General features: G+C 33.9%; 5 protein-coding genes across 14 annotated transcripts; 3 read left to right on the top strand and 2 right to left on the bottom strand.

Moving 5' to 3' along the window:
• Positions 1-892: 892 nt before the first annotated feature.
• Positions 893-3,070, top strand: Rpiiic53 (RNA polymerase III subunit C53). 2 transcript variants are annotated; one of them, XM_076778174.1, is made up of 7 exons: positions 893-1,529; positions 1,609-1,732; positions 1,896-2,154; positions 2,228-2,308; positions 2,395-2,489; positions 2,563-2,802; positions 2,861-3,070. In XM_076778174.1, exons 1-7 carry the CDS (start codon positions 1,273-1,275, stop codon positions 2,978-2,980), a joined length of 1,176 nt encoding a protein of 391 aa, XP_076634289.1. In that variant the 5' UTR covers positions 893-1,272; the 3' UTR covers positions 2,981-3,070. The 2 variants fall into 2 exon arrangements, with proteins under 2 accessions (XP_076634289.1, XP_076634280.1); XM_076778165.1 differs by having other exon boundaries at positions 2,368-2,489.
• Positions 3,071-3,488: 418 nt separating this feature from the next.
• On the bottom strand, positions 3,489-10,971 carry Srrm1 (Serine-arginine repetitive matrix 1). 3 transcript variants are annotated; one of them, XM_076778134.1, is made up of 15 exons: positions 10,695-10,971; positions 10,487-10,576; positions 10,254-10,376; positions 8,156-8,326; positions 7,784-7,947; positions 7,515-7,709; positions 6,641-7,447; positions 6,394-6,525; positions 5,753-6,265; positions 5,377-5,602; positions 5,210-5,295; positions 4,898-5,133; positions 4,663-4,818; positions 4,108-4,595; positions 3,489-4,032 (listed from the first exon to the last, which is right to left on the bottom strand). In XM_076778134.1, the coding sequence occupies exons 1-15, from the start codon at positions 10,704-10,706 to the stop codon at positions 3,820-3,822; spliced, it is 3,612 nt and encodes a 1,203-aa protein (XP_076634249.1). In that variant the 5' UTR covers positions 10,707-10,971; the 3' UTR covers positions 3,489-3,819. The 3 variants fall into 3 exon arrangements, with proteins under 3 accessions (XP_076634249.1, XP_076634266.1, XP_076634255.1); XM_076778151.1 differs by having other exon boundaries at positions 6,086-6,265; XM_076778140.1 differs by lacking the exons at positions 10,254-10,376; positions 10,487-10,576; positions 10,695-10,971 and adding an exon at positions 8,741-9,466.
• Positions 10,972-15,597: 4,626 nt separating this feature from the next.
• On the bottom strand, positions 15,598-20,258 carry LOC143346683 (acyl-CoA:lysophosphatidylglycerol acyltransferase 1). Of its 5 annotated transcripts, XM_076775030.1 has the most exons (8): positions 20,166-20,258; positions 19,824-19,898; positions 18,537-19,052; positions 17,338-17,555; positions 16,640-16,854; positions 16,284-16,557; positions 16,040-16,209; positions 15,598-15,966 (listed from the first exon to the last, which is right to left on the bottom strand). In XM_076775030.1, the coding sequence occupies exons 3-8, from the start codon at positions 18,569-18,571 to the stop codon at positions 15,730-15,732; spliced, it is 1,149 nt and encodes a 382-aa protein (XP_076631145.1). In that variant the 5' UTR covers positions 18,572-19,052; positions 19,824-19,898; positions 20,166-20,258; the 3' UTR covers positions 15,598-15,729. The 5 variants fall into 5 exon arrangements, with proteins under 5 accessions (XP_076631145.1, XP_076631154.1, XP_076631137.1 ...); XM_076775039.1 differs by lacking the exon at positions 20,166-20,258 and having other exon boundaries at positions 19,824-19,950; XM_076775022.1 differs by lacking the exons at positions 19,824-19,898; positions 20,166-20,258 and adding an exon at positions 19,475-19,584.
• LOC143346669 (fumarate hydratase, mitochondrial) lies at positions 19,477-22,570 on the top strand. 3 transcript variants are annotated; one of them, XM_076774992.1, is made up of 7 exons: positions 19,477-19,733; positions 20,551-20,679; positions 20,757-20,957; positions 21,033-21,315; positions 21,399-21,661; positions 21,747-22,136; positions 22,223-22,570. In XM_076774992.1, exons 1-7 carry the CDS (start codon positions 19,608-19,610, stop codon positions 22,349-22,351), a joined length of 1,521 nt encoding a protein of 506 aa, XP_076631107.1. In that variant the 5' UTR covers positions 19,477-19,607; the 3' UTR covers positions 22,352-22,570. The 3 variants fall into 3 exon arrangements, with proteins under 3 accessions (XP_076631107.1, XP_076631115.1, XP_076631125.1); XM_076775000.1 differs by lacking the exon at positions 19,477-19,733 and adding an exon at positions 19,976-20,107; XM_076775010.1 differs by lacking the exon at positions 19,477-19,733 and adding an exon at positions 20,341-20,456.
• A 129-nt stretch (positions 22,571-22,699) lies between these two features.
• On the top strand, positions 22,700-24,959 carry Arg (arginase). The gene is made up of 7 exons (XM_076775073.1): positions 22,700-22,842; positions 22,898-22,970; positions 23,055-23,260; positions 23,333-23,496; positions 23,588-23,703; positions 23,770-23,892; positions 23,973-24,959. The coding sequence occupies exons 1-7, from the start codon at positions 22,750-22,752 to the stop codon at positions 24,206-24,208; spliced, it is 1,011 nt and encodes a 336-aa protein (XP_076631188.1). The 5' UTR covers positions 22,700-22,749; the 3' UTR covers positions 24,209-24,959.
• Positions 24,960-25,387: the final 428 nt, after the last annotated feature.

Here is a 25,387-nt window from a genome sequence, read left to right as displayed (position 1 = left end):
TTTTACCGTCGACAGGATTGGCGCCGTTCTACGGATGAAAATGAAGATATTTCAAAAGGGGAAGAAACAGAAGTTTTCGAGATATCACTGTTCTTGACAATATTTTATAACTTCGATATTTTGTCAAATTAGAAAATAAAGCTTCGGAAATACATCATTAAACGATCAAACCTTAAAAAACGCAAACAAAATTGTTTGGTTTCCCCCATCCTGCGCCATGTTTATTTTCTTTGGAGTCCAAGAGTACGAACTTGTGTTTTCCTTTACGTTCGTGCACGGCTTTCTTCGAAGTATTGTAACCTGTAATTATTCATCAAATATAAACGATAAAAATTTTCAAGAATACATACTTTTACAATATCTAGTTTAGAAGAATTTTGAACGTGCCTAATGGGAACTCCTAATCGGGTTCTTAATTGCAGGTGGGCTCCGGATCACCGATTCCTACAAAAACACGATAGAGCTCTTAGATCGCAAGCTTGTTCACAACTGAACCAAATGAAATAGAATAACTAAAAAAGCGGATTTTAGTTTTATAAGAAACATCACTCACCGGTAACACTCCGATTTTTTTAGAACTTTTTTTATGTTCCAATTATACCTCGTGTCTCACCCCGCTTGCATCACACCAATATATGAACCAAAGGTTATTGTCCTTTCGAACCTGTAGTCTAAGTATTAGATTTCATTTCCCTCCAAATTGTATTTATATAAGTTACAGTTGTAATGTACGCAACAATTCTACTAAATGTAAACTAGTACCAACATACAAGAATCTAACTATCTATTTACATCGATACATTATTCTTGCAAACCTTTATTTAAACATTTCGTTGAATAAATGAGTACCAAATTCACCACATGGTTTTTTCATATTACGGATTAGTAAAAATGGAAGAGTATCAACAGTATGGTCGTACGTGTGCGATGTGTCGAGTATGTAACATGATGCCAGCATCATATATCTGAAAAATTGCAAATTCTATTAGAAAGAAATACCCAATAAGATATTTTATTATAATGTTGTATTTATTTGCTGATATGTATGTATCTTAATAAAATTCATTTTATTACTAAAACCTTTATTATTATCGTGTGAGGTTATGTGCGATGTACTGTGCTTTAAATTACAATAATAAATCAATCCTAAAAAAACACTGCATTGAGAACACATATAGTTCTATATAAGAATTATTAATTGACTGAAAAAAACCGCAAGACTTTTATAACATTTGTTGATTATCGATATTCAAGAAATAATAATCGTCAACAATGGCTTCTGATAAGTCTGTTAATTCAAATCATACGCTTTCGACAAACGTTAAAATAAAAGTAGAGCCTGGGACATCGATGCCTGTTTCCATAAAGAACATTAAAACTGAACCTGGCTTATCTACTACTACAACAACAACCAGGTTAACTTCTTTCCGCTTGCCAAGAGACTTAACATTGGGAGGCAATATTAAGACTGAAAAATCCAAAAAAGTATACACGCCAAATTTAAATGCTCAAAGGACAAAGAAGAAAGAGTAAGTTACTTTTGTCAAAGGCAAGTCTTGTAACTTCTGTAATTGATACAGATTGTGTAAACATTACTCATTTTTTAAGCGATGGGGTACAAAATGATTCGATAAAACCAGTTAAGGGTCAGGAACATAATAGAGGACGTGGCAGGGGTGACAGAGGTAAAAGGACCGATAGAGGACGTGGAAAAGGAAGCAACCTAATACAAGTATGAATAAAAATTAATTTGATTTGTGTTAAGGGGTATACTTTACTTGGCCCAGAGTACAAACATTTATACCTCTTAACACTAGTTAAAATGTATTGAAAACACTCGTTTAAACAATATGACATTATTCTGTAATACTCTACACATATTTTGTTCATTTCAGTCTAGTGGTATATGGTCTAGTGGCACATCAAACACGCAAATAATAAAACACGGCGGCGGCGGTGGTGGAGGTGGTACTAGAGATAGTGATAGAAGCACTCAGTCAGCCCTAGAAAGGCCAAAACTCGAGTTAAATCGCAATATTAATAAAGCAGAAGAAGAGGAAAAATTAAAACAATTGCTGAGAGATGATTTTATAGATGATGGAGAACCTTTAGATTATGAGAATGGACCTATTATGTTACCAATGTTCAAGGAAGGTATATATTTTTATTAATAACTATTAGTGGTAAGTATTAACGAACTTTAGAACGATTTTATCGATTATTTCAGCGAAAGTGCACAAAGAAGAAGTTAAAGAGAAAATCGAAGAAGAACAGGACAGAAAACCAACTATTTTGGAGAATGGAGAGAGTAAGTATAAATTTCTTTTTCTGTGTAGCAAAACGTGCAAATAAAATGATTACTTTCAGTATTATCACCAAAACATGAATTTAAAGTTAAGGTACCAAAATTTGGTGTGGAATTGAAAGAAGACTTTGATAGCATTCCCAAAATGATTGAAAATAAGACAAATTCTTACATTTTAATACAGGTAAGGATTTATTAACAGAGGGATGTATATTTATCTTTATTATCGATATGCCAATATAACAAATAAACTGTAGTTTCCAGATTGTTTACCAGGTTTTGTAAGCAATGAAGAAGATACTAGACCAACTCGTTCGAACGCTTCAAATCACGACAAAGAAAATGCACACAATTCGGAAACAAACATGTGCACTTTAAATAGCTTGAAGCCTGGTATTCTAGGCAAATTACAAATTTTAAAATCTGGCAAAACACGCTTGTTATTGGGTGAAAACAACTTGATTGTGGACGTTGGATCACACCTTAGTTTCCGACAAGTACGTATTTAAAACATGCAAAAACATTAAATGCTATAATTGAAATAATTATTGTTAGGATCTCCTCGCCGCTAAAGTAGATACCGAACAATTAAATGGCGATTTAATTAATCTTGGACCTGTCAGCAATACACTTATTTGTTCACCTGATTGGGAATCCATGTTGGCCAAATTGTAAATATATTTATATTAAACATAATTATATCGTTACGTGTTCCTTATTGTAAAAAAAAATGCATTAAATGGATAGATTTATATATCACTACAAGTACGAATTACTTTTTCTGAAAATCATGTATTTTCAATACTACAGTATACGTGAAATAAGCTCTATCGCGTTCAATTTTAGTAGTAATTCTGAACTATAAGTAAAACGTGTAGTGATTTGAGGTTAAATTTCACTACGTAACTTACGCGTACAAATGCCGTAACAAGAGGGTGTGATAATAGTCTCGTACAAAGCACAATATTCCTTTTCAAGACAGAATTTATTTTTATTTTTTTCTGATCTTAATATAGATACTTTGATGGAAAATTATTTTTACACAAATAAGATTTACAAATTAAATTCATCGTATTATACAATGAATTTTAATTCATGAAATGAACTTACTAACTAAGGGGGATATAATTTCTTTACTCAACTGCATTAACGTCTTGAAAAATGTAGAAATCGTACATTAAAGTGGCACAAGAAATTACTGTCTTTATTGTGTTCAGATAAACTACTTCCATTTCGCTAAGAAAACAACTACTGTGTTCATAATCGTAACTTCGTAATTGTATGCTTAAAGAGGTTATGTTTAAGCTTCGTAAAAATTAAGACCTGTTCATTAAAAATTAAAAAAATTAAAAAAAATGAAATTTTTGATCTTATAAGTTTTGCACAAGCAAGTATCGTGATACGATTAAATCCTATCATGTTCAATTGTAAACAAAAATTAATCCTTAATACAGTTCGAACAATACAGAGGTATACACACGTTACACACCCTCCGTGATAATTCACACAAATTCTCAATCACTTCTTTCTATACTATGTCCTTTTTTCATTGATTTTAATGCCTTTTCCCGCAATTTTTTCTCCAGTTCCTCAGTATTACCTTCACTTACGTCAGATTCGTCAGAGTCCGCAACCTTCTTCTTTTTGTGCTTTCTATGTTTCTTATGCTTCTTATGTTTCTTGTGTTTTTTATCCTTCTTCTTCTTCTTCTCCTCTACCTCGCTTTCCTGAAAACATCAATTACAACAAACGAATGAATCGTACTCTCTAAATATCAAGTATTCGACGCAAGAAACAATTACCTCTGATTCACTGGTACTAGTTTTAGTCTTCTTCTTACGTTTCTTTTTCACTTTTTCCTCGTCTGAACTATCATCTACTTTTCTCTTTTTCTTTGCATCTTTCTCTCCCGCGTCATCATCGTCCGTACTTGAATCCCGTTTAGATTTCTTTAGCCGTGCTTTCCCTTCATCCTCGCTCGTAGAGTCTTTCCTCGACTTCCTTGTCCTTGACTTCTCGTCCTCCGAAGAACTATCTCTTCGTTTCCGTGTCTTTTTCGGTTCATCGTCTGAACTAGAATCTTTCTTAGACTTCCGTGATCTGGATCTATCTTCGCTTTTGCTTCTTTTTGTTTTTTGATCTTCATCGCCCGAGGAAGAATCCTTCCTAGATCTCTTCGATTTCTTGGTTTCTTCTTCTAATTCTTTCTTCGATCGTTTGCGAGTCTCGTTTTCATTAGTTTCCCGCTTTCTATTATCTTTTCTGTCCTTGGTACGGTCGTCCAATGAATCTGTAAAAGATAATAATATTCTACGCATTGTAATTAATTCCAATAAACTTGAATAACTGAATTTTACCTCCTCGACTCGACTCTCTGGTCTTTTTACTTTTCTCCACGTGTTTTCTTTCCTCTTCGGAGTCCGAGCTAGAAGCACCTTTATCCGATTTCTCGTCGTCCGTAGAAGCTTTCCGGGATTTTCTCGACTTCTCTAATTTTCGTGGCTTTTTCTTACCTATAGAAAATAACAAATTTTAACCTCGACTCTTGCTCGTGTGAAAAATAATAAAACAATTCATTTGAGTTATGCTCACCTTCACTTTCACTGTCATTCGAATCTGTGGAACCATCACGTTTTTCTCTCTTCGATTTTTTGATCACCTCTACCGATTTTTTTAACAAGACTGGCTCCGACGTCTTTTGACCAGACTTCTTGTCTTCTGTCACTGTCTTAATGGATTTTATCGACTTGTCGTCCTTCTTCAATGGGAAAGTATCTCCGGACGAGAAACTCGACTCTTCCTTCGGTGATTCTTCCTTATTATCTTCCCTGGGCGTACAAAATAATCAGTGAAACTAGATTTTCAAACCGCGATAGAAATTGGCTGAAAAATTCGCGAACTTACTTTAAAGGTTGTTTAACTTTAACTGCAGCTATAATATCTTCAGTCTTTTTAAACGGCGAAGGTGTTCGGGACAAGCTCTTTGAAAACTAAAGAAACGAATGGACAGGAACAGTTCAGATAACACGTAAACATATTCAGTGTACGGAAACAAGAAATACTGGACTTACTCTGTGCCTGGTTACAGGTAGCACCGAAGGTTGAAGTTTCTTAGGAGAAACGCTAGGTTCTGGTTTCTTGATGGACGCGGTTTCAGTTTTTTTAGCATCCTTCTCGGGACGTTTGATCGGCTCCTCTTTGACAGTCTTCTCTTTTTCCTTACGTTTGTCGTCCACATGTTCTCGTTCCCTTTCGCGATCTCGTTTCTCTTGAGACGATTTCCGCTCAAGCGATTTTCTGCGCACAGACAATAAACAATGCATTCTTAGAAAATGAAAAAATTCCTCACGTATAGCTAAGCGGGAAACACAACATAGCTGCGTTACGCTCCGACAACCGTAAGGTCTGTAACAAAACATGAAAATACGAAATAACTTCTTTACTCACCTGATCGCTTCATCCTCATTGCTAGAGGAACTACTTTCGCTACTTTCCGAGCTACTTGACTTAGACCTTCCATTTCGCAACTCTTTTCGCGATCCTGTGTCAGCTGACTTTTTAATTTTCTCGTCCACCTTCTTGTCCTTGGTCTTGTCCTTAGAATCCTTCGAGCGATCGGGCGATCGTTTTTCATCTCTTGAACGATCCGCCGACGATCTGTGATCTTTCGATCTTGATCTACGATCCTTAGATCTAGATCTTCGATCTCTGTCCCTTCTGTCTCTGTCTCTGGAACGGTCTCGCCTACTCGATCTGTCGCGAGAGGAAGATCTATCGTACCTGAGGGATCGATCCCGTCCGTCTGGCGAACGACGTCTGCTGTCGCGACGATCAGGGGATCGACGCCTGTCACGCCTCTCCGACGATCTTCGTCTGCGATCTAGAGATCTGCGTCTGCGTCTATCACCAGGACTGGGCGATCTGCGACGATACCGTGCAGGGCTTCTACGAGGAGGACTCCTATAGTAAATAAAAATTCTCCGATATTAGAGACGATACTTATAAATTCATAAGCGTGAGCTAAATTGTGGGCTAAAGGTAGCTAAAAAAACACTTATATCCCACTTATTTAATGTAATGTCTTCTACCTTCGCCTGCTGGGCGCTCTGCGCACTGATGGTGGTCGCATACTGCGACTACCGCTGTATCTGTCTATTCTCTCACGTTCTCTTTCCCGTTCTCGTTCTCGTCTTCTTTCTCGTTCTCTATCTATGGATCTCCTAAACAAAATTTACCCGAGGGTTAACACATTAGAACAAACGTTTCGCTGCTTACCAGGACTGAGCAAAATGTGTTTCAGAAAGTTTCAGAAAATCAATCGTATGTGCCAATCACCTTCTGTTCCTATCTCGAGATCGATCGCGCGACCTATCTCGTGATCTATCCCGTGACCTATCTCGCGATCTGTCTCTGTCCTTGGATCGACCTCTGTCTTTCCGCGGCGTAGGGCTTCTTCGTTTAGGCACAGATTTCCTTTCCCGACTCGAGTCACTTTCACTACCACTGTCGTCTTTATTTGTCTTTCTATACGACCTTTTCGCCTGCACTCCATCCTTCTTCTTCCTAATCTCAAAATCGTTCTTATCTTTCGCCCCTTTGTCTTCCTCAGACTCGGAGCTACTACTTGTGCTTGCGTCTCGTTTCCTGTTGGAATCGAGATTATCCTTTCTCTTATCGGGAGACTTTGAACGAGATTTCGACGACCTGGAATCGCTCGAATCGGACCTTGACTTTCTGGACTTACTTCTGTCGTTGCTCTTCGACCTTGACTTCTTCGATCGCGAACGAGATCTCGAACGCGATTTTGGCGACTTTGACTTCGTGCGTCTCGATTTCGAGCGATCCTGGGACCTGGATTTTGATCTTCGGGATTTGGATCTGGATCTCGATCGTCTCGATCTTGATTTGGAGCGAGATCGCCTCGATTTGGACGCGGGCGATCGAGATCGTCGTGTTTTCGAATCTCGACTCGGTGATTTGGATCTCGATTTCTTCGAATGGCTTATAGGGGATTTTGATCTAGATCTAGATTTCTTGGCTTTGTCCAGAGATTCTGGGGATGGAGTACGATTATTCTTCTTTTTCCCGTCAGCTATGCTCATTAATTTAGCTTGTAGTCGAGATATCGCGACAGCAGCTTCTCTGTTGAAGTACATTAATAAATTATCTTCAAACAATTGATATTACGTGACAATTTGTTAACACTCACGGTTTAGTTTTAATGGGCATGAGTGGTATTGCATTCTCAGGTTGAGGCGAATCCTCACGTTCGACTTTAACTTCCGGCATATCCTTTCCGTTATCCTTAAGAGAATTTTTACTAGGCGATCTTGAAGATGAGCGTCGCTTGCGACTCGATCTATCGCGGTCTCTATGTCGATCTCTCGATCGACTTCTCTTACTTCTGAAAAGTTACATCACGTTTACAATCTGACGAATTAAACGAAAGTAAGGTTAATTATTTGTTTTCAAAAATACCTGTCCCTATCACGATCTCTACTTCTGTCTCTTCTGCGCTCCTTCGATGAACCACGTTCTTTGTCTTCCTTTTTTATCTTATTCTCTGCTTCATCCTTCTCTTTCTCCCTCTCCTTCTCCTTCTCCTTTTCCGCCAAAGAAGCTTGGAGTTTCTCTTGCTCCTCCTGATTTTAACGTATCGTGATTTAAAATACCGTTAATAAATCACTTATTTCTAAATAAATATTAAACATGGAACTAAACTAAACCTCATTGCATCGAGATGCATTCGCTAAAACGTTTTGTCGAATGTCAGAATCTATCGATTCAATTGTTTCTATCGATTCAACGCATTCGATATAACAAAATACGAACACGAAAATTTGTAATTACCAAACGTTTTTTAATTTGATCTTTCTTTTGTTGTAAGAAAGCCTCTGGAATACCCGTTACGCTCTCTTGAGCAGAGGCCAAAAGGTCCCATAATTCACCCATGAAAGATCGGGCATTTCTGCCATTCAGAAAACCCGTGAGGTTGAGCTGCATTTTACGGGGGTCCGGGAACTGTAAAATATATAGTATACAAATTCATTTTTCCATGCATTTCGTTGTAAGTTATAACAATTGAACGGCGAACGTTCAATTTTCACACAATAGTTGAAATTACAACAGTGTCCATTTCCCTATGTTGTTACTAACTGCTTTTCCCCCTCGAAAAAGCAGATTACTTTTATATTTCTAATGTATCTTACCACCAACTGTGAATTGCTCGTTTCACGTCTGCTCTAATAGCGACACGCTAAAGAAAAAAACATTATACTCATCGATAAACGCACAAGTAGCACATTGATACATTGATACCTTCTCAAGTTCAAAATACTGCTAAGGTAGATGCTGAAATGGGATTCATAAATATTTGTCGTGTTAACTGAAAACGAAAGGATTAATTTGGAATATAAGGAACGCCGTTCCACCAACCTGTGACGTTGACAAAGTGTCAAACCGAGTAGAGATACCTCCGGGACGTGGTCCACGAGTCAATCGCGTCTGTGATTGACCCCGTATCCGAAGAATCATGAGTCAGCGAACAGACCTGCACGATGGAAAGATGCTTGGATCTTCGGGGTGGTACGGTAAGTACGACGAACGAGCCAACATGTATCTCGGACGTCAGCTGCGTCGATGTCCTTGCATGATGAACATAGCACCGAGGCGGACGAGTGGCGATGGTTTCCCCTTGCTCGAACACGAAACTGCCAGACGCCAGTTGATGGTCGATGTTTGAAAGCTGTGACACAGCTTTCGCCGTTGGAATCTTGGCGCGTAACCACCTCGAACGAGGCAGTTGTATGCAGGAGAAGATGACGAAGGGTGCAGCTAGCAGACGACACGACTACAGCTACGAAGACATCTGCAGAACGGTAGAAGACGCCCGGGCAGAGCTCCGTATAAAGTTGAGAAGCGCAGAGAACAGCACGATGCGGCGTGATTATTGCGTGTACGCAGATTCTCCGGTGACGATGAACCGACGGTGGGCGAACTGCTGAGGCTGAAGTTTCAGCAGTGGTTCTAAGATGACGTGGACATACCAGCTGGCGTCAGCTAGCGTTGACGGCTGATAGAAAGGCAGCCAATCGGATGCAGAGAGGAGCACATCCGAATGCCATTTGGACAATAGGGTTGAGCCCCACCAACGGTCTCTACTTATACTAACGGGGAATTCAAACATATGTGATAAAAATTGTTTGCAGATGTTACAGAGTTGCAGGATCAGCTACATCAGTTTTTCTTTTGTTGAAAAAGGATATCGCTTGAAAGGGATACTTGAGGTAAAATAGAAACAGGTCACACAGGATTAGTAGTGGGTTCAAGATCAAGTCAAATCCCATCGAATCACTTTGAACATTATTCCATACCAAAAAGTCTTGAATGTCTTAATTGGGTTTGAAAACGTTGATCTTGAAGTCTTTAAACTTTTAATGAGTCTTGAACCTTCTGCATAGATAAATACAAACTGTTGAAAATTCTTTAAAAGTTTCATGATTCAACGAGACTTTAAGACTTTCAAGACCAGTCAAGACTTCTAATTGATTCTGGAATGGAGTAATGCTTGTAACAATTCAAAACTTCACGGACTTGAAAGGTTTGAATCTCTTTCAAAATATGGATTTGAACACCCATCACTACACAGGATGTAAAGGAATGATGATACTTTCATCAAAATTCAAAAAGAAAAAAAAAACAATGAGGCACATATAACTAACATGGTTTCTGCCTCCTTGCTTTTCATCTCCAAAGTCAGCACAGTGTGCAGATTTTGGATGATAGCATTTTGTAACTGGTACAAAACATCGTGCTGAAATAATGTGTATTTATCGATTTCCTATGATGAGGGGAAAAAGCCAAGTGAACGCATTTTATATTTTATTTTTTATTCTATAGTCTCTTAGATCTAATTCCAATCAAATCTACAATGAAAGAAGTTCCTTACCTTTTCTTCCAGTTGATTATACACAAATTCTACCAGCACATCATCCTCCATGCCTAAAATTTGTGTTATCTTTGTAGTGATCCAAGGCTTGATGACATCAAGTTTAACTTTGCTCATATCCACCTAGAACCGAAAAAATTTATGATAAAATTCGAAAATAGAAAGGACAATAAAACACTTCTTTTGAGCCTTGAAATAGTTGTTTTTTGAGATTGTACACAACGTGGATCTACCTTCTGTGTGAGCGAATCACCAAACTTCATTTGTTTAAGAAGCTTTTTCTCCTTATCGCTGAACCTCGTGTCCTGCGACGCGGTTGTTCCCTGTAATTGGTAAATAATAAATTTGCAAATCTGGAAAAGTTCGAAGACAACATCCTTCGATGCAGCTACAACTATCCAAAATTACGTCTCATTTTGATCAAAGGGTCGATTAATTTACCGTATACATCATATTGGCAACGTGTAGATTCCAAAAGCTTCGCGGATGTTCGATGTTTCTAGCTGGCGATGTACCAAATCCCACGTCTTCAACACTAGATGAGGAAAAATGATTTCAAAAAATACGTTGTTAAACAGCGAGTCCACTTTTATCCACGGAACTACGTTACGATTTTGCTGTACAAATATCGAACGTTAACACGGATCGTACACAGACGCGAACGTAGGATAGATCAATCCACCAACATGGCGGCCGTGTCGCTAATCGGTAGATTGAAGTTACTCGACGATGAACAGTACAGCCGCGTTTACTAAGTGCTACCAACGTTCGTGCAAGTTGCAATCAGTGTTACCAGACTCCTCATTCCACTTTCGCACACTATGCCAGATCACGTATACGCGAGTTCGTAGATTTTCGAAGAGTCGACAAAGACAAGCTGATACTTGCCCTTTTTCTCGAATCCTCGAAGAGAGAGTCGAGAGAGAAGACAAAGTGAGCCTTTCTTTCTCGCTTCGAAAGATTTTTTTACAGGAATACAATCGAGAGCGAGAAGGAAAGGCCCACATTTGACTTCTCTCTCGACTTTCTCGAAATGATACGAAGTGTAGCCATGCTCACTTCGGGCATCTTCGAGAATTCGAGAAAGAGAGAGAGTATCAATTTGTCTTTGTCTCTACGAGCTCACGTATACGTGATCTGGCATAGTGTGCGAAAGTGGAGTGAGGAATTCTCAGTGCTCTCAGTGTTTGGTCTGGTAACACTGATTGCAATCTTTATTTCTTGGCAAACATTCCGATTGCACAAATGTATTTTTAAATTTATGCGATCCAAAGTCGTCGAAAACATTGATATCCACGTAACAGTCTATACACGAGGTCCCGGAAATCGTAGTAGAAAAACATTTGGTATGAAATTTTTTTATCCGGGGCTCCATTTTAGAGAAACGGAGTTTAAAGTTTGTTCCTCTTTGTGAACGATTTTATTGTCGTCTATTCTTCTATCGTAGTTATTTCCGTACAAAATGGTGTTTTAAATAGGTAGAATGATACTGGAAACGCCAGTATCATTCTACCAATTGAAAGACCAATGTTGTTTCACCAATCAGAAGGCTATGCTTTGCAACAGTTCAATTCCTTCCTTTTTGAAACTTTTTCGTCGCGGGTAATATCGAACTAATCGATTAAGAGTATAATTATATATTTTCTTTAGAAATAAAAATATATGTAAAATATAACATTTTTGTAATATATAAGAATGTTCGTAAACAATAAATTGTAAAGTTATTTGATCCTACTTATCCTAACTTGTAAGATCTTTGCTAGAATACCATGCAAATGAATTCGAAATACATACTACGGTAAACTTTACTTATGTCTAAAAAATGAAATTTCGTATCGCGAAATGATAAATAGGACCCTCGAAAGAAATACTTTCGTATGTAGTTCGAAAACAACAACTTTATTAAAGTTCTTATAAGAAAAGACAATACAAGCGAGTTATATTCTTCTTTAAAATTTCGAGAACTTACACTAAGTTGCATTTACATTTATTTTAATATAGTATTTGTGAACATCGTATGCAGTCGTAATATTGTACATAATTAGATGCACGTTTCATTACATGACAAAGACACGTTGAGTTGTGCAAACAGTTTCGCGTGTAAAAAGAATATGAAATCTAACATATTTTTATTCGTGCATTGCACAAAAATGACCTATAAGTTCTTTTGAGCGGTACACATTTCTCGCGTAGATATTGAAAAAAACATTGTGATTTCCTTATGGAAAAATAGTTTTAAAGTTTTCTTTCAGTTACATTCTTATATTCTTTACAAAGGTGTTTACAGTATGTAGATTTGAATCAAAATTCACCAAAATTTCTAAACACCTTTCATACAGCACACAAATATTACAAATATCAGTATCATAGATTTTATAATTGCCATATTGCGATTTTTTCTGTAATATTATTAGTTTTTCCACCTGAAATTGTAAATTACATATGTGCTAAATACTGTCTGTTTTATCACACAATATGATTATAATAGGAGTACAACACAAAACAATATTCTTATATATTTTTTAAACATAACACGAAAATGCTACACTCAAGTATATACAAAATATGTACTAAACATAAATGCAGTAAGAATAATTAGTTCCAATATAGTGTGCACAAGTAATACTGTTATATATGTATAACTTAGTAAAGGCAATAAAATAGAAGATGTTAAAGTACAACCAAGAGGGCTTATGTCATAACTTATTATTGCTAATAATATTTTACATTATTCCCATAGCTAATATGTGAAACTGACATTCAGGTGCAAAGTGTGCTGTATAAAGTGTGACATTTATTTTAATAATTGGCTTACAACTCATTCTCAACACAAAAACAAATGTTTTATGCAATAACTATAGATATAATAAATAGTCTTCACTGTAATTGATATAATTATTTGTTTAGTTAGATTGCTTCTTGTTTTCAATGAAACTTGAGTTTTAAACTTTTATTGTACCATATGTTATATTAAAAATCTAATGTATCTAAATATTTCAAAAATATTGGCCCTTGTAATTGAAGTAAATATGCTATTATGCAATTATTATGTTACACTGTTTCTTTCCTTTGCATTCTTACCTACAGTTCAGTTTTTAATCGTTATATTACTCACAGTTAAGTATTAGTAACATCTTATTGTATATTTGTAACTTTTGATCAGCAATAAAGTCAAGTTTCATTTGCATAATTTTTCTTTCAATAACATTATGTTTAATTGAATAGTTTCAAACGATACGTAACAATTTTTAGAATGTAAAACATAAATTTTATTGGTAAATTTAAAAGTTTCTTATAGTACAATTAGTAATACATTTAGAATCTTGTTTCCATTGGTTCAAAAGTTTGCAACCCAGACTAGATGCATTCTATCGTGATATTATGGATTTACTTAAATATTTAATAAACATAAGGATGTGAAACTAAGGATTAACAGAATTTTATTACTCTGTTAACGAATAAAAATATAATCGTGATATAAATAAGAAACAAAAAATCATTGAATTTGAAAATATAAATTATTTTGATTTAACACTTCTTTCTATTTCATGATGTTAAACTTTTTGTCTGCAAACACTTGCACGTTTTGTTGGTATTTTTCTTGTACTTTATGTATTAAATGCACTGAAATGCAAAGAAATGTAAAAAAATATTCGTATATGTCAATAATATAGTGTTCTTGTATGCAGATATATAAATTCAAAAATTGATGTGTTTAATATGCTCGTATATTACAGGAAATTAATGTTCTTAATATGCGAATAATATAATCACTTACAGTTTAATGCAACTAACATTGGCCTTACTGAAATTATTGTTTTGTACAATTATATTTCATTTCATCATAAAATTCTATGTTGTCATTGAAATAGACATATAATTAAAAATGTTTTCTGTTAATAGTAACCACAGAAAAAATTAATTTTCTATGTTTATTACACGACAACAGACGTTCATTTATTATATGCTTTAACTAATTTATTCTTCCGAATTAATCAGTCTAGAAATTGCTTTGAATTTGGGCTATGCTTTTTACTTTATAATAACCAATTAGGCAGCATAAAAAACATATCTTTAACAATTGTATTATTTCTAAGGTTTTCCTTTCAAGCGATGAAACCTGAACATCTTAAAAATTAATTATAGGCGCTGATTTAACGTGAACGTTACATATGAAATTTGCATATGCATATATACAACTAACACTGAGGTTTGTCCGTAGGAACAAGGCACAGCTGTTTTTCTTTATTAAACAGCGTTATTATTGGTTGAGATTTAGCAATCAAGTACAAATCTTTCTTACTTTGACAGATTTTGTAAGATATGATTTTCATTTCTGCCAAATTTTTAAACAATTTGTATTTAAGTTTCACATCTATCTCTTCATAGAATTACGAACTTACATAAATTTTCTAATATGTGATTTAAAAAATTATGTTTGTATGATTGACTTCGCATTGAAAAATATTTTCTTTTCTATCATATATCACAAATAAATGGATATTCCTTCAAAATGGTATTTACTATTGCCACTCCTACAGCAACAGTAACAATTTACTATTACATCTTGCAATTCCACTTCATAGAATATTTGCAATCCTACTTAAGATACCATATTATAAAACACACATGTAGGATATTATGAAAATCCCCTGAAATGTTGCCAAGTCCTCCAGACAGATAGTCAAGTGTAGACACATTTTCACAGTATGTAGTAAATGAAGAAATAAAAATGATAACGTTTATATTAATATAGCGCGATCGAAACTATCACATAGGTGGTAGCAATACATATATCTCAGTGAATAAACAAATATTAATTAAATCATTTGACTTGCATAGATATAAACATTAAAATGTACTCTTTACAATGAATTTCATATAAAAAAGCTTAAATCGTCTCTCTAGATACTTTCAATACAGCTCAAACATCCATATTTAATAGCTGTTCGTTAAAATGAATCTGTACTATTCTTTATCCAAATAAAGTAAAATTTTCATTATATTATTGACAATTTTATGTTATTAATGTCTTTCATCAGATAGGTTTTTAAAATCGTATTATAAATGTCATGTCACGACTATAATGTTATGAAATATCTTACGTACCTCATTTACATAAATTAAAATAAACATTTCAAAGAATGGCTAATTATAACAGAAATTTGCAGAACTGTAAAAATAATTTTCCGTAACGAACTTCGTTAATAAAACCAAAATTTTGTTATTAAAACCTCCTAATTACGATCATTTAATTAATGGAACAGACATCGTGATCAAATAATTCTGTATAGTAATTTCAATTAACTACCTATGTACCTAGATTATAAACATTCACTTGGAATTGAGAATTCATACACTCGTTAGTTTTATTAGTCAACATCAAGAGTAATATTTAAGGCAGGAATATTTTTACTTTACTACATCGTAATTTCACTCATGTTTGAACGTAATTTCTTGTATAGCATAAAACGCTTTACCAGAAGCAAGAGAGCATATACGCAAACATATTATAATGTATATAACTAGATGTTATAAAAAATAAATGAAGGACTAGGAATCTCAATGGATCCTGATGGACCTTGGAACCTTCATTGGCTGATGCTTGTGTGCCAATAAATGTTCCGTATTTATAAAAATTTTCCAAAAGTGCTTCTTTTTCAACCCACCTATCATACAACCATTTAGACAATAATTCTGGTTCTCGCGGAACCTAGAAATGATGTCGCAATGAAGTATTTCTGTATAAAACATAGATAAACGATGGTTTATATATCGAAACTTACCACTGAACTAGGAAAAACTCGATAAAACAGTACTGTTTCACACGGTGGTCTAGAACCAGTTATAATTGTAGGTAAATCAATTGGTTTACCTTGAGGATATGCTATTGTTATATCAAGAACCCAATTGATTTCTGGCTTAGCCACTATCATACCTGTATCAAAAATAACGTCTATATATTCAATCGTAATTTAATAAAACGTGAAATAATACCTTGTTTAAAGTGCAATTTAACAGATTATTTACTTGCTCTATTATCTAATTGTTGTTCCGAACTATTATTATCCTGTGATGGACCAATTGTATCATATATAGTCTGCATTGCTCCTACTCGAGGTAAAGATACATTTTCAAGGATAGGCAAATTATTCTTTTTAGCATACTTTTGCGAAGTCTCTCGCCTTTTACATAAAAAACCTCCTTCCGGGAATAAAACCATCCACTTTCTATTAAGCGGAATATACGAGTTTATCAAATGCTTTTCTAGCTGCCTTAAACTCTCTTCCCTTCGTTTACGACCCTGACAAATAATAAAAAATATCTTGATTATGTATATTAATTTTCTATATTGTTAATGTATTATTAGATACACATTAACTTACAGACATGATAAAGAAGTCTTGATGTAATATGGAAACTATGCCAAAATTGGTAAATTTAAAAATCCTGTCCATGATCCACATCAGATTAGGCAATACATTTGGTTTTGCATTAAATGTTGTCATTAACATAGGAACATCTCCGGTACTTTGATGATTTGCTATTACTAACGTTTTTTCACTAATGATCTTTTGTATATCATCACCTTGTTCTATTACTGTTGATTTAAGATTCTTTATTATTTCCTATTAACATTTACACTATAATCAATACAGTGAGTTCTTGGGTTACACAGTTAATTCGTTGTGGAGCTTTTTGCATAAGCTAAATAGTATTACAAGTAGAAAAAAAGGTCAGCCTTGAGTTAAGAGTAATGCAACAGCATGAATATGGGAAATATGAACAATAAAATAATTTTTGTATAGTCATGAACCTTGTAAAGGCTGACTAAAAACATTTGGTCCAATATAACTCATAATTTGTTCTAAGACTAATCTATTTTTTCCCCTATAATATGTTCATTATACTACTTTATAAAAAAAAAATCTACAAGAAATGAAAACTGTATTTTACATATATATATATATACCAATTATATAGAAGGATACAAATGAAAACATAACTGCATATCTACAAATCTGTGTAATTCAAAGACTCACTTTTTAGCTTTCGATTAGATATGTACTATTTGTGTACTTACTATCATAGCCTGCAGACCAAGTCCACATTGAAACCATTGCTAATAACCAATGGAAAAATAGTCCTTCGATCCGCCAGTACACTTGAGGTTGATAAACTTTTACAGGGAATAATAGTGTCATCCATACTACATATGTAGGTATACAATAAGCATTGTTTAATATCACAAAGCTGGTTCGTGCAATACATTTTATAAAAGTCAACACGTTACCAATTACCCTAAAAAAAACAAACTATTGCAATCATTTTGTCAACAACAATAAAGTACACATACAAGTATAATCTAAGCAACCATTTTTAAATATCCCAAATAATTCTTCTCATTTTTGTTACTCAACTTTTCAAGATATGTAATAATTTTATTTAAATATTTCATTATCACTAATTGATCAACTTTATACTTTCTCTTGTATAAAAACTGATTTACCATTTACAATAAACGTGTAAATCAATGTAAAAATAATGATAGTTTACAATGCTAATTCTTACATTACTGTGAAATTACCATATCTTACATGCATTATACAAACAACAAAATAGATAATATTATCTTTGCTCTTAATTCTGTTTCCAATGACAATTTTTAGACAACATCATTTTTAAATATATTGTGCCTAAAAGACTTTCAAGACAAATTATTTTTATCTATTTTTACATTTTGAGTTTCATCTATCAAAAGAATAATTGCAATTTAAACGTTAGTTATAAATATAAGGTAAACGAAACTGCATTATTCGTAAATTACAGAGTTCGAAATGTCGTAAACAAGTTAATTTCAATATTAAAACGTTATTGACGTTCTAAATTTATGAAAAAAAATAAGTATGATTCAGCTTACGTTTATTATCGATTCGTTTGATTTGATATTACTAATTTGGCCGAGTGACGCGATTGCAAGCGTAGGCCAAGAAAAATTAAGAAAATATGATCGATTAATGGAAAACAACAAATAAAACTATGTCTTAATACAATCCTCGTATCGTTTTAGAAATCGCATTAACCGATCGCACAAAGGCCGGCTCTCTTCCACGATTATAGGTTAAGAATATGTTTAAATAATTATCTAATCAAAAATTAAATATATGGTTATCATGAAATGTCTCGATGACACGTACGCGAGTTTTTTTTTTACGTTTAACGATAAAAGAAACGGAATAAGCTTTCGTAACACGCGTGTTAATGGAGAACGGTTCATCTTACCTCGCGAAAGTAGAAGAAGAAGAAAAGTCAGTCATTTTTTAAGGACACCGTTCGTAACGCGAACTCCGGCAAATTTCATCCACGTTTTTTCGACCATAGCATTTCCCCGATGCACAAATTACATAATAAGGATCATTAGATCGGATGACACACAAGACCCGCGTGCTGTTTACATGAGACTCTCGAGTCTTAATAACAACACCAATACGGTAAAATCCAATCAACCTGCCGCGTGGCTTTATCGTAGAATAATTGTTCACGATATCGCCGATTCTGATTCATGCACAGCTAGCAAGATAAAGCCATTGCTAGACGAATTTATCGGCTCGTTAACCATTCACGTGACATTTTTTCAAAAATACACCATAGTTCTGTCACGTCTGCTATACGTGAAATCACCACAGCGGACGTAACGTAAATAGAATGGCGACGAAAGTTAACAGGCTGGTGGAAAAGAATTTTACGTCTTATCGATGTTTAGCATACGTAATTCATCGATTACCTTAGCATTCGAAACTGAAAAAAGAACAATTAAAAGCGGAATAAGATTCCATAATCTGTCTGTCGTATATATTAAAAAATCGCGTGGTTTTGAAAATTGCTAATGACCTTTGGGTTGATGTAATCTTGAAAACAAAAAAAAAAAGCTAAAAAGAAGAAACATGTTCGAAGTGTTCACATTTGCATTAATCAATTTTTCGTAGAATTTTCTTCTAAAATACGTTCAATTGTATATTTTTCAATCGCGTGAAGAAATACGAAAATTTATTATAAAGAATACAGTACGCTTCATACGTTCGATTTGATGTTTGGTCATCAATTTAATTATTAAGGAAGATGGACCAATTGTGAACGTATTTTGTCATGCGTTTGATGCCGTTTTATTTGCACGTGCAATATATTTAGCATCTGCGCGTAGTTGCTAAAGTACTATCTACCTATTACGTATTTTGTGTCTGATTTTCGAACCGCTCACTGACTTTACCGAATAATCGGTTACGTTGGTTAGTTTAGTTTCTTTTAATATCCTGACGGATTGTTAAAAGAAATAAACTTAAAAACTTAATCAAAATGATGTCGAACGCGTTGAAACGTACACTCGTCAATCATGGATTACGGGAGTTCAAGAAATCCTCAAAATTGTTAACATTAAGGACGTCATTGAATACATCGGCAGTTCTCAAAGGCGATTCTGAGGTAGTGATATTTTCGTATCAAATATGATTTGGCGGCATCGGCCGTGTAAGTTTCACCGATGACATTATGCACGTTTGTTTTGTCGTTTACCTTTTCCCAAATTCGTCAAATGATTTTTAAAGTAGTTCGTCACCGGTCTTTACATAATCATCAAAGAACCCAATCCTAAAATAATTTTCGAAAGATTATCGCGAAAAACACCGTATCACTTATGAATAATATTACTTGTATATTTTTAAAATGTCATTATGTCATTTGTAATATAACAATTGAACGTTTTTTGACATTTAATCATTAATCAATCGTGTGGAAGATCGGGATATGCTTTAATGATAATAAACGTTTTAAAAGCACCACTTTATCGGAGCACAATGGTACGCAACGAATTATTTGTATTTCTGATAAGGATTTGTAAAAATATTTCGTTTTTACGTGAATAGTTAGTTGCATATAATTGCAAAGGTCAATAAAACCAGTTAACTATATAATTTTAAATCGCCTAATTAGCCTGATTGAACTTTTCTTTTTCTTCGAAATCTCCGAGAATTTATGAGCTCGTAAAAATTGGCATGTACATACACATATATTGCCCATATGTATATGTACTGTGACTAACTGGCTTCATTTGACTGACCTTCAATTTCCCCTGCTCAGACTACTGTTAATATCTATTGCAAAACTACACTTGCTTAGTTGTGTTATATAATTTATCCTTTTGTCATGGTATGATATACATATATACATAATTCAAATATTTTTTTTTTAACTTAATTTGTTCTATATCGTTTTAATAAATTTTTTCATATTATAATTACAGGCTACTGAGTATCGGATTGAAAGAGATACTTTTGGTGAGTTGAAAGTTCCTTGTGACAAATACTATGGTGCACAAACTATGCGATCAAAGATGAATTTTCCAATTGGTGATGCCTCTGAACGCATGCCTGTAAGAAAATGTGATATATTTTGTTGAACAAAACTTTTGTGTATAAATGCTTTAATTTATGTATATTAATTTTTTAGTATAATGTAATTTGTGCAATGGGTATACTAAAGAAAGCTGCAGCAGAAGTAAATAAGGAATTTGGATTGGATGCAAAAATAGCAGATGCTATTAGCAAAGCTGCAGATGATGTTATAAGTGGTAAACTTTACGAAGAACATTTCCCATTGGTAATTTGGCAAACAGGTTCTGGTACCCAAACCAATATGAACACCAATGAGGTATCTATTAGTACATGTTAACTAAAAATTTATATAGAGTACAAACAATGTTTCTGATTCATAATTTCTAATTAGGTAATCTCAAATCGTGCAATTGAATTACTTGGTGGTAAACTTGGATCAAAAACACCCGTGCATCCAAATGATCATGTGAATAAATCTCAAAGTAGTAATGACTCATTTCCAACTGCTATGCACATAGCAGTTGCTTGTGAAATTAATAAAGTATTGCTTCCTGGTTTGCACTGTTTGTACGAAGCATTGAATGAGAAAGCTGAAGCATGGAAAGATATTATAAAAATTGGTAGGACTCATACTCAGGATGCTGTGCCTTTAACATTAGGTCAAGAATTCTCAGGTTGGTATTGATATATTTTTTACATTTATATATGCAGTAAAATAATTACGAATTAATATCAATTAATTCATTTCAATATTTAGGTTATGCAACTCAAATTTGCAATGGTATTAAAAGAGTAGAAAATACTCTTCCACGATTATACGAATTAGCACTTGGTGGTACTGCAGTTGGGACTGGTTTAAATGCACCAAAGGGTTTTGCGGAAAAAGCAGCAAAAAAGATTGCACAACTTACTGGTTTACCATTTGTGACTGCTCCTAATAAATTTGAAGCTTTGGCTACTCACGACGCTATGGTAGAAGTGCACGGTGCGCTTAACACGTTAGCAGCTTCAATTATGAAGGTACATTTGCAATTAATTAATCTCTTTGACATTAAATTATAAGCTGAATATAATTATTATGATATTTGTTATATTTTTGATTTAGATAGCCAATGATATTCGATTTTTGGGAAGCGGACCGCGTTGTGGTTTAGGAGAACTGGCGCTTCCTGAAAATGAACCAGGAAGTTCAATTATGCCTGGTAAAGTAAATCCAACACAATGTGAAGCAATAACTATGGTCTGTTGTCAAGTAATGGGTAATCATGTTGCCACAACTGTCGCCGGTAGCAACGGGCACTTTGAACTTAATGTATTTAAACCAGTCATAGTTGCAAACACATTGAGATCTACAAGACTTCTAGGCGACGCTTGTGCCGCATTTACAAAGAACTGCGTTGTAGGCATTAAACCAAATACTGAACACATTAAGAAGCTCTTAAACGAAAGTTTAATGCTCGTCACAGCATTAAATCCACACATTGGTTATGACAAGGTATTTAAATTCGTCTTCTTGAATAACTAAAAATAAACATTTTACTATGATTTCGAATGTACGATAAAATGTATGCTTTATTTTAGGCTGCTGCAATTGCAAAACAAGCTCATAAAGAAAATCTCACGCTAAAAGCATCAGCACTGAAGAATGGTGTGACTGAACAACAGTTCGATGAGTGGGTCAGACCCGAAAATATGCTTGGCCCTAAATAAACATTTTGGTTAAACGGATAAATTATAGGAATTCGATATTCGTTTATTTAACTTAAAATTTATACCTAATTTTATGAATGCGAAGTAATATTTATACTGCCATTGATATTGTACATGAAAAATTGTCTTTCGTATTTGTATGTTACGCGTAATAGATGATTTATATATTTCGTAATTAATGAAAAATTCTACTGTTAATAAATTCGAATGATACAAATACTCGTTGATTGTGTCTCCCAAATACTTTTACAATCTTGCACAGGCATAGTTATCATTACAGTATATTTATACGTCGAAAATCTCTTATGTTATCTACATTATAACGCGAGGGCATAGGTCAATGAAGAGCAACTATTTCGTGTTCAATTACAAACTGAAACAACGGATGCAACATTAATATGTTATCTAGAATACAAGGTGTCATTGTTACATTTGGAGTTCGTTATTATGGCAAAGTCGGAATAATTGGTGTGCCATTTGAAAAAGGACAGGTATAATATAAAGTAATATTGCAATAACTGTTTACTTATTAAATTCATTGTACAGCGTAAGGAAGGAGTAGCACATGGTCCAGAAGCGATTAGAGCAGCCGGACTAGCGCAAGAATTAAAATCTCTAGGTAAATATTAGATTCCATTAGTTTTAAATATTTTAACAAATCTTTCAGCTAATTTCAATTATGTATGTTCCAAAATTAAATAAGGCTTGGATGTAAAAGATTATGGCGACATTCTGTACGAAACAAAGGATGTACCAGGTGTGAATAATATGTCTCACTTGGGCGATGTTGCTGGTTGCACTAATTGTTTATCTGAACAAGTTCAAAAGGTTTTAAACGATGGTTGTCGAGTATTAACTATTGGGGGTGATCATAGTTTAGGAATTGGAACTATAGATGGTCATGTTAAGGTGTAGTATGAAAGGAAAGAATGTTATTTATTAATATCGTCTATAACCACATATTGTATGTTATTTTTATAGGTAAAAAAAGATGTAGGTGTAATATGGGTTGATGCTCATGCAGATCTTAATACTAATAAAACCAGTGAAAGTGGAAATGTTCATGGAATGCCTGTAGCATTATTAACTTCTGAATTGTCTGATTATTGGCCACATCTTCCAGGCATGGATTGGCAGCAGCCTATGTAATTTTTATAAATATCCAAATATTTAAATTAATAACCTTTCATTTGATCAATAGGAAATGTTGAAAATATTTTAGTTATTTACTTGCAGGCTATCTATTAGGAATGTGGCTTACATTGCATTAAGATCTATAGATCGTTATGAAAGATTAGTTATTGAAAAATTTGGTATTACTGCTTTTGGCATGGAAGATGTTGAACGTTATGGTAGTATTTGAAACTTCTTGTATACCACAAATATTTATTGCTTACTAATTCATATTTTCTGTTAAGGGATTCATGATGTTGTTAATATGGCAATAAATAAAGTAGATCCTGACAGTTCTAGGTCACTACATGTTAGTTTTGATATTGATTCACTTGATCCTTTAGAGGCACCAAGTACAGGAACACCTGGTAAATGAAATTCCAACTTTTCACGAATTTGTTATTTACCAAAATAACTTTTATTTTAATTTCCAATTTTATAATTTTAGTGCGTGGTGGATTGTCTCTTAGGGAAGCTGTTCATCTAATGGAAGAATTGTATAGAACTAACAGATTGAATGCTGTTGATCTTGTAGAGGTAAATCCTCATATTGGTAATTATCAAGATGTTCATTTAACAGTTGAGGCTGCTATACATATAATTCAAGCTGGTTTTGGTTATACAAGAAGAGGACTTAAGGTTCCAAAGGGTGTTACAGATATGCCTTTACAAACATTCAGATAGCAGTGTGGTTTTTTTTATTCATATTCTAAATATAAATTAATCTACCATATTTCCTCTTGTTTGAAGCCTATACACTAGTAAACTTTTATACACTTTTAAACAGTACCATAAAAATATAACAGAGAAACAAAGAGCAACAATGTATTTCATGGAATTGTTTACTGAGTTTCTTTAATTACAAAAATTTTATTTGGAATATCAGCAAATTTAATTTCCATTTTCGTTATTGTTGGTTTTTCGGGTTCTGCAACTAAAACTTCGCAATTTAGAGTTCCTTTGGTATTAGATCCTTTTAAAGCAACAGAAAATTTCCTAATCTCATCAAGTTTTTGACTAAAGGTTATTTTTCCTTCTTTTATTGGTTCTCCTAAATGTAGCACTGTTTTCTCATGATTACGAACAATTTCCAATGCTGATTTGTATATTTTTGTTTCGCGAAGTCGTTTTTCGAACAAATACGAAAAACTACAAGCAGTTACTCCAATGATGACGGCTCCAATTCCAGCTACTTTACAATACGTCCGTAGTGTGGGCATCTGTGCAAAAAAGAAAGGCATTTTTCAACTTATTTCAGTTAGTATTAATACTATGTAGTAGAACTAATATAAATATTACTTATATAACTACATTCAGGATGTTAAATTGGGGCCTTTTGTAGGTTAGATTTTACTAAGGGATAAAAATGTTTAAAATTTAAACATTCTAAGTAAAAGAGATTTTTAAAATGAATTAATCAAACACATTGACTACCTACCTTTATTTATACGACAAGTTTTAACTTAATATATCTACAAATTAACAATTTTTCTACATTTATACACTTTCCGAGCAACCTTCGTACATCGTATTAGAACGGTACTACCAGAACTACCTATTTTCATGAAATACTGGGTCTTTAGTCGTATCTATATTTACAACTATACTCGTTACTTATGCAAAATAAATGCTGCCAAAAATAAAATTATATCTTGTTAGATATCCAAGAAGCTAAAATTTAGAACATTATGCTTTTATAATAAAATAGTATTTCTCAAATTTCCTTTTCTCGTATTGATATAGAATAATAAATATTACTCTGTGGTATTGATCCCTCGTTTTGAAAGATGCTTCTTGGAAATTAAATGGAGCAAGAAGTCATACTAAACAAAAAAAAATATGTCAGTTTTTGAAAAAATGTGG

This window comes from Colletes latitarsis, chromosome 2 (assembly GCF_051014445.1).
Source record: "Colletes latitarsis isolate SP2378_abdomen chromosome 2, iyColLati1, whole genome shotgun sequence".
Classification (NCBI taxonomy): domain Eukaryota; kingdom Metazoa; phylum Arthropoda; class Insecta; order Hymenoptera; family Colletidae; genus Colletes; species Colletes latitarsis.
The sequence above is the reverse complement of the archived record's forward strand: the minus strand, read 5'-3'. Positions and strand labels throughout refer to the sequence as shown.

Bases quoted from the DNA above. Each gene is read 5' to 3' on its own strand.
- LOC143346669 (XM_076774992.1), top strand. From the start codon at position 19,608: ATGATGTCGAACGCGTTGAAACGTACACTCGTCAATCATGGATTACGG. The intron at 19,734-20,550 runs GTAGTGATATTT...TTATAATTACAG, and splicing joins TTCTCAAAGGCGATTCTGAG to GCTACTGAGTATCGGATTGA. The intron at 20,680-20,756 runs GTAAGAAAATGT...TTAATTTTTTAG, and splicing joins ATGCCTCTGAACGCATGCCT to TATAATGTAATTTGTGCAAT.
- LOC143346683 (XM_076775030.1), bottom strand. From the start codon at position 18,571: ATGACTGACTTTTCTTCTTCTTCTACTTTCGCGAG. The intron at 16,855-17,337 runs GTAAGTACACAA...TTAAATCAACAG, and splicing joins TTGGTCTGCAGGCTATGATA to TAATAGAACAAGGTGATGAT. The intron at 15,967-16,039 runs GTAAGTTTCGAT...CATCATTTCTAG, and splicing joins GAGTTTTTCCTAGTTCAGTG to GTTCCGCGAGAACCAGAATT.
- Rpiiic53 (XM_076778165.1), top strand. From the start codon at position 1,273: ATGGCTTCTGATAAGTCTGTTAATTCAAATCATACGCTTTCGACAAAC. The intron at 2,155-2,227 runs GTATATATTTTT...CGATTATTTCAG, and splicing joins GTTACCAATGTTCAAGGAAG to CGAAAGTGCACAAAGAAGAA. The intron at 2,490-2,562 runs GTAAGGATTTAT...AATAAACTGTAG, and splicing joins ATTCTTACATTTTAATACAG to TTTCCAGATTGTTTACCAGG.
- Arg (XM_076775073.1), top strand. From the start codon at position 22,750: ATGTTATCTAGAATACAAGGTGTCATTGTTACATTTGGAGTTCGTTAT. The intron at 23,261-23,332 runs GTGTAGTATGAA...TTATTTTTATAG, and splicing joins CTATAGATGGTCATGTTAAG to GTAAAAAAAGATGTAGGTGT. The intron at 23,704-23,769 runs GTAGTATTTGAA...TTTTCTGTTAAG, and splicing joins GGAAGATGTTGAACGTTATG to GGATTCATGATGTTGTTAAT.
- Srrm1 (XM_076778134.1), bottom strand. The intron at 6,266-6,393 runs GTAGAAGACATT...TATTTACTATAG, and splicing joins AGAGCGCCCAGCAGGCGAAG to GAGTCCTCCTCGTAGAAGCC. The intron at 4,596-4,662 runs GTAAAATTCAGT...TATCTTTTACAG, and splicing joins CAGAGAGTCGAGTCGAGGAG to ATTCATTGGACGACCGTACC.